Source organism: Penaeus chinensis, chromosome 15, assembly GCF_019202785.1.
Source record: "Penaeus chinensis breed Huanghai No. 1 chromosome 15, ASM1920278v2, whole genome shotgun sequence".
Taxonomy (NCBI): Eukaryota; Metazoa; Arthropoda; class Malacostraca; order Decapoda; family Penaeidae; genus Penaeus; species Penaeus chinensis.
Window position 1 is genome coordinate 15858398 of NC_061833.1, and position 7500 is coordinate 15865897.

Below are 7500 nucleotides of genomic sequence, written 5' to 3' on the forward strand. Positions count from 1 at the left end.
ATTGTTATAATTATTTTCGACGTTATGATCCTCTTTATTGTTACTGTTAATTGTATTATTATTATTGTTGTTATCGTTGTTATTGATATTAATACTATTATTGATATTATTATCATTTATATTTTTATTATTGATATTATTATTATTGATTTAATTGTTATTGTTATCATTATTATTATCATTATTATTATTATTATTATTACTATTATTATTATTATAACTATTACTATTATTATTATTAATAATATTATTGCTGTTGTTATCACCATCATAGCAGTAAGAATAAAAATGACAATATCAATGGGAAAGGAACTGTAACACCCATATAAAAATGGCAATAAAATCAATAGCAAAAAACATTCACATGAAGATAATAAACATTCATTTAAAAATAGCAGTAAAGCATCCACATGAAAATAGCAAATAAATAGCAATAAACATCCATATGAAAATAACAATAAATACCCATATAAAATAACAATAAACATCCACATAAAAATAACATTAAATGTCAACATAGAACTAACAATAAACATCCAGCTGAAATAACATTAAACGTCCATATAAAAATAAACATCCGAATGGAAATTGCAATAACATCCACATGAGAATAACAATAAGCATCCACATAGAAATAACAAAAAATCCACATAAGAATAACAAAATACATCCACATAGAAATAACAAAAAAAATCCACATAAAAATAATACACATCCACATAAAAATAACAATAAGCATCCACATAAAAATAATAATAAACATCCACATATTTTTTTTAATCCACATAAAAATAACAATAAACATCCTCATTAAAAAACAATAAACATCCACATAAAAGTAACAATAAACATCACATAAAGATAACAATAAACATCCACATAAAGATAACAATAAACATCCACATAAATATAACTATAAACATCCATATAAAATTAACATTAAACATCCACATAAAAATAACAATAAACATCCACATAAAAATAACAATAAACATCCACATAAAAATAACAATAAACATCCACATAAAAATAACAATAAACACATAAACCACAAAAAATAACAATAAACATCCACATAAAAATAACAACAAACACATAAACCACATACAAACAACAATAAACAACCACATAAAAATAACAATATCGCAATGTCTTAAGGCGAGATCTTGTTGCCTCGCTAAGAAGTGCCATCTTGTGTTCCCTTTAGAGCACCTTTCACCTCGAAATATATCGGGGCGCCAGGAACTTCCTCTCCTTCGGGCATGAGGAGAGATGAGGTCAATGACCCTTCGTGTAGGTAGGGAAGGGGGGAGGGGGTGGGGGGGGGGAGTTGGAGTGGAAAGGAGGAAGCTGAGGAGGGGAAGTGGGAGGAAGGGGGTTGAGGGTAGAGGGTAGAGGGAGGAATGGAAGTGGAAGGGAGGAAAGTAAGGGGTGGGAAGAAGGGGAAGTAGGAGGAAGAGGGTGGGGGAGGGTGGGTAGAGGGAAAGGGGAAGGGGGAGGCGAGGGTGAGAGGAGGGTGGAGGGGAGGACGAGGTTAAGAAGGGAGTGGGAGAGAGGAAGGGGGAAGGGAGGGGAATAGGCGAGAGAGGAAGGGATGGGGAGGGGGGAGAGGGGAAGGGAGGGGGAGGGGGAGGGGAAGGGGAGAGGGGAAGGGAGGGAGATGAAGGGGAGGAGATGAGGAGTGGAAAGAGAGCGAGGGGAAGGGATAAGGGAGGGGGTTTAGGACCTGCTTTGTTTAAAAGGAAGACGAGTGGGAAAGTGGGGAGACAGGGCCACGATAAAGTGTAAGCTTTGTAAACTTCGAGTTGGGATTGTTTTTAAAGGAATTAGCAGCTGTTTGTTTTGTGTTTGTTTGTTTGTTTTCAGAAATTACGTAAATCGTGGATTTCTTATTAGCTTATATGTTGTTGTTTTTTTCTATTTCTTCTCCTCCCTTCTTTTCCTTTTCCTTACTATTCTGTTTTTTTTTGTTTTTTTTTTTTCTACACCTCCTTCTTGTCCATCGCCACTAATGACCCTAGCTGTTGACGCGGCAGATAATTTTAAATAATCAATCCTTCTTGTCCCTCTTTTTCTTCCTTCTCCTCTTCTTCTTCTCCTTCTTCTTCTTCTTCTTCTTCTTCTTCTTCTTCTTCTTCTTCTTCTTCTTCTTCTTCTTCGTTTACTTCTTTTTCTTCATCTGCTTCTTCTGGACTGATGATGCAATATAAAAAAATATAGCAGTAGCTCAATTCGTTCACCACAACGATGGTCCAGCAGTATGATAGATCGACTTTGCCTTCATGCAAGCGGTAATTTTGGATGGGTTTGAGCACCCTCTTCCCCTCCACCCTCACCCCCGCCCCCACTCTCATCCCTACTCTCACCCCCACTCATTCTCACACCCCCACCCCCACTTTCCTCCCCTCCCCCACCCCCACGCTCACCCTCACCTTTACCCTTACCTCTGTCCCCACTCTCATCCTCGATCTCACCCCCTCCCCCACTCATTCTCACCCTCACCCCCTCCCCCATTCCCAATCACCCCCACCTTTTTCTACCCCCCTTCTCACCCCCCTACCCCCGCCCCCTCCATTTACAAACCCCCCCCCCAAAAAAAAAAAAAAAAAAAAACACACTTCCTTTCACCATCAGTATTTTTTTTTTTCTTTTCTTTTTTTTAAGGCTTAGGATTTTCCAGTAGTTAGATGAAGACGCTTTAATGGTTAGTGATGTGTTTATTTATTTTCCTGTTGGTAATCCTGGGTATTTGCGTTAATGTGATTATGGTATTAAGCCTTGCATGTTGGGTAAAAGCTCTGGGGAAATGTTTACCTAGGAAGACTACAGACATTTCTGTTTATTTTCATTAAATATATGGTTTGAGATTTTTTGTTTGTATTGATTTCAGACTAACTTTGTTTAAAGTTAATTAGAAATAATGGTAATGATTAAAGACTTTATCATCTCATATTTCCGATGGGTGTGTTATTTTATCTATATTTTATCTATATCTCAATATAACATTTCTAAACTTTCTTTCTCTTCTCAATGATAGAAAATATTTAAAATCTATAAACATAATTCAGATTCTTCTCTCTCCAATACAAGAACTAAATCTCTTCTCCCTCTCCTCTCCTCTCTCCTCATCTCTCTCTCCTCTCTCTCTCTCTCTCTCTCCCCTCCCTCTTCTCTTCCCCCCCAAACCCTCCCTCCTCCCCCTCTATCACCTACAAAATTCCCCACAAAATAATTAAATAATTTTTTTTTTTCCATTTTTTTTTCAATTTTTTCCCCCATACACAGGGAGAACGACGAGCAGAAGTTCGAGGTCAGCACTAGCGTGAAGAGCCAAGGGAAGGTCACGTTTTACCTCACGTACGAAGAGCTCCTGCGGCGAGTCAATGGGCGGTACCACTATGCTGTGCAAGTTCGTCCCGGCCACGTGAGTGTTCGGTTATTTGCTGTTGATGGTTGTGGGTGTTTTTGTTGGTGTTTTGTTATTATTATTATCATCATTATCATTATTACTATCGTTAGTATAATCATTATTATTATTATTATTATTATTATTATTATCATTATCATCATCATTATTACTATTATCATTACTATTATTATTATCTTTATTATTATTGTTTCTATTATTATTATTTTTTTTATTATTATTATATTTCTTTTAAAATATTACTATTACATATATAATATTATTATTATTATATATTATTATATTATTATATTATTATTATTATTATTATTACTATTATTACTATTATTACTTTATTACCCATTATTTTTATTTTTATTTTTTTATATTATTATTATTATTTTTAAATATTATCATTATTATTTTTTTAAATATTATTATTATTGCTATCTTTACCCATTATTATCATTATTGATGTTGTTTTGTTATTATTACATGGTAGTAATAGTACCCCTCCATCATTATCATTGTTATTGTTATTATTATTGATTTTTATTTTTAAAATTGTTATCTTTAAACATATAGACTAAATGAGATTTTTGTTGTTATTATTATATATTATTAATTATTTTAAATTATTATTATAATTATTATTATTATTATTAATGATTATTATTATCTCAAATAGTAATTTTCTTTGAGGTGTCAGAAAAAAGGCTTACTTTAATTCCCATCTGTCTCTCTTTTCCTCTCTCCTCTCTCTATTTTCTCCTCCTCCCCTCTCTCTCCTCTCTTCTCTTTTCTCATCTCTCTCTCTCTCTCTCTCTCTCTCTCTCTCTCGCCCCTCTCTTCCTCTCTTCCTCCCCCCGCCCTTTCCCTTTTAAAAAACCCCCCTCTCTCTCTCTCTTTTCTGCCCTCTCCTTCTCCCCTCTTCTCTTCTCTCTCTCCCCTCTCTCTCTCTTTTCTCTCCCCCTCTCTCTCATTTTCACTCACTCCCCTCACTCACTCACCACTCACTAAATTTCCCTCTCTCTCTACTCTCACCTCCCCCTCTCCCTCTCTCGTCTCTCTTCTCTCTCTCCCCTCTATCTATCTTTCTCTCTCTCTCCTCAAATTTTTTTTTTCTCTCATCTCTCTCTCTCTTTCCTCTCATCTCTCCACCTCTCCTCTCCTCTCTCTCTCTCCCCTCTCTCTCTCTATCTTTCTCTCTCTCCTCTCTCTATTTATCTCCTCTCTCTCTCCTCATCTCTCTCTCTCTCTCTCTCTCACTCCCCTCTCTCTCTCTCTCTCATATCTCTCTCTTTCCCCGTCTCTCTCTCTGTTCTTCCCCCCTTTTTTTCTTTCGCTATTTTCCCATCTCCTTTCACTTCCCCCCATACCCTTTTTCCTCCCCTTTCCTTCCCTCCTCCGCCTCTCGCTTACGCTTCCCCACCTCTCTTTATTTCCTTTTCCCTCTTTCATCCATCCCTCCCCCTCCTTCGTATTTCCATTCACCCCCACTTTTTTCTCTTCCCTCCGCCCCTTCTTTTTTCACCCTCAGCTTTCCCTCTTCCCATTCGTTCTAAATATAATCCTCCCACCTTTCCATCCCTCGTTCTCTCCTCACTCCTCCCTCATCCCTCATTTTTATCACCTTCCCTCCTCCCTTACCTCTCCTTTAAATCATCTTCCCTCCTCCCCATACCCCATTCTCTCCCTACACCCTTTTCTCACACTTTCTCTCCTCCCCCATCCCTCCTTTGCACCAACTTCCCTCCTCCCTAATTCTCATTCTCTCCCTCCACCATTTTATCACTCTTTCTCCCTTCCCCCATTTCTCATTTATATCACCTTCCCTCCTCCCTAATTCTCATCCCTTCTCCCTTCTCCCCCTCTCCCCCCTCCCGCCTCTCCCCTCTCCCCTCCCCCTTCTCACCCTCTCCCCTCTCCCCCTCTCCCCCTCTCCCCCTCTCCCCCTCTCCCGTCTCCCCTCTCCCCCTCCCCCTCCCCTTCTCCCCCTTCCCCTCTCACCCCTCCCCCTCTCCCCCTCTCCCCCTCTCCCCTCTCCCCTCTCCCACCCCACCACCTCCTTTCTCCACTCGGTCCCAAGAATGCTTAAGTGCAGGTTGAGAATGATGCCCGGGTGACGACGGTACCTGTTCTTGAGAATATATGGTTATTGGAAAACATAATTATATTTTTTTTTTATTAGGGGGTGGGGAGGGGAGGTGAGAAATTCTCGTCTCATTTTTTTCCCCTGTCTTCATTTTTTTTTCTGCCTCTCTCTCTTCATTTTTCGTTTTTGGGAGTTTGGGAAACCCTAAGCTTTTTTGAGAGTCGGGTATTTCGGGTATTTGGGTTTATATCGGGCCCAAAGTAATCACGTAGCCTTATAGATATGTGGGTCGCACTTACATACCTCGCACCCCTTTCACTCTCTCCTCTTTCTATCAATCTCTATATCTATCTATATATCTGGTCTTATTTTCCCTTCTTAGTGAAAATTTTGTGTTATATCCCACTCAAACTCTGTCTCTATCTATCTATCTATCTATCTATTTATCTGTCTATCTATCTGTCCTGTCTGCCTCTTTCTCCCTGTCCTGTCTGCCTCTTTCTTCCCGTCCTCCCCTTCCCTTCCTCCGTCACCTTCCCTTTTCCCTCCCTCCTTCCTTCATTCCCTCATTCCTTCCTGACTCCCTTCTCCCTCCCCTTCCCTTCCTCCCTCCCTCCGTCCCCTTCCCTTTCCCCCCTTTCCCTCTCCTCCGCCCCTTCCCTTTCTCTCCCCTCCCCCTCCCCCCCCTCCCTTCCCTCGGTTCCTTTTTCTCTCCCTCCCCCCCTTTCCCTCCCTCCCTCCTCCTTTCACCCCTTCCCCTCCTACCTGCTTATCCTCCCTGCTAACACATTTTATCACTTCATAAGCATCCTCTTGCTTTCCTAGTATCGTACCCATTTTCCTGTTTGCATAATTCTGTTTGCATGTCTCTATCAGTAAACCCTAATTTGAATTAAATTGCTTTAAACTCTTACTAACGACCTTGCAAATATCCCTGCTTGGTCTGTCAAAAGGTCAGTGACCCCAACCTGCTTGCTGCCTGCTTGAAATGTCTCTTCCAGTCCGATCGTGCTTTTATATTTCGTCATGTTGCAATCAGTCACAGGCTGGTGTGATGGGCGAAGTGTCGAAGTGTCCGATATGCATTGGATTTTGCAATACGGCGAGGTTTCTTTTAGGATTATTGCACAACTTTCCTTTTTTCCTTTTTCTTATTCTTATTTTTCTTTTTCTTCTACTTTTCCTCTTTCGCCTCATCAATTTTGTTATATTATTGTTTATTACTGGTGATATTTCTCTCTCTCTCTCTCTCTCTCCGTCTCCTCTCTCCCTCCCTTCCATCTCTCTCTCTCCTCTCTCTCTCCTCTCCTCTCCTCCTCTCTCCTCTCTCTCTCTCCTCTCTCATCTCTCTCCTCTCTCTCTCTCTCTCTCTTTTTTTTTCTCTCTTCTCTCTATTCTCTTTTCTATCTTCTATCTTCTTTTCTTGTCTATCTGTCCTCTCTGTCTCTCTCTCTCTCTCTCTCTCCTCCTCCCCTTCTCCTCTCTCTCTCTCTCTTCTCTCTCTCTTTCTCTCTCTCTCCTCTCTCCTCCCCTCTCTCTCCCTTCCCCCCTCCCCTCCTCTCTCACTTTCTAAACCATCTCACTCCTCTCTCCTCTCCTCTCTCTTCCTTTTCATTTCTCAACAAATTATTTTCCCAAACAGTCATCATTTCAAACATTTTTATTTTATTTTTTTCTTGTTTTTTTAAAAATAAGAAAACATCCCCTAAAACCCCATTTTTACAAGGATGTTTATTTGTTTTATAAAATAAATACGCTTAGGAAAAACGCCGGGGGGCCCCTCGCTTATAAAAAAGGTGTAAATCCCCTCGACGCAGGCTTCGCGGACGTGGTAGTAGCGCTTGAGTTCTACTTTGCCTTATTGATAATTTTGGCGCGAGATGATTGGTTTGTGTGAGAGATGATGATGATTTTTTTTTTTTTTTTGGGGGGGGGGGGTGGTGGGTTGGAAGGGGGGGGGGGGGGGGGAAAGGTGGTGAAAGTTTTTGGTTTGTTTAGT

The 7500-nt window shown here is 40.0% G+C and overlaps 1 protein-coding gene across 1 annotated transcript in view; it reads left to right on the forward strand.

Annotated features, from left to right (window-relative positions):
• LOC125032712 (inter-alpha-trypsin inhibitor heavy chain H3-like) overlaps positions 1-7500 on the forward strand; it is a 97452-nt gene that overhangs the window by 62154 nt on the left and 27798 nt on the right. The window contains exon 5 of the mRNA XM_047623977.1: positions 3286-3424. Within this exon, the coding sequence (XP_047479933.1) occupies positions 3286-3424 (139 nt within the window). The remainder of the gene's footprint in view (positions 1-3285; positions 3425-7500) is intronic.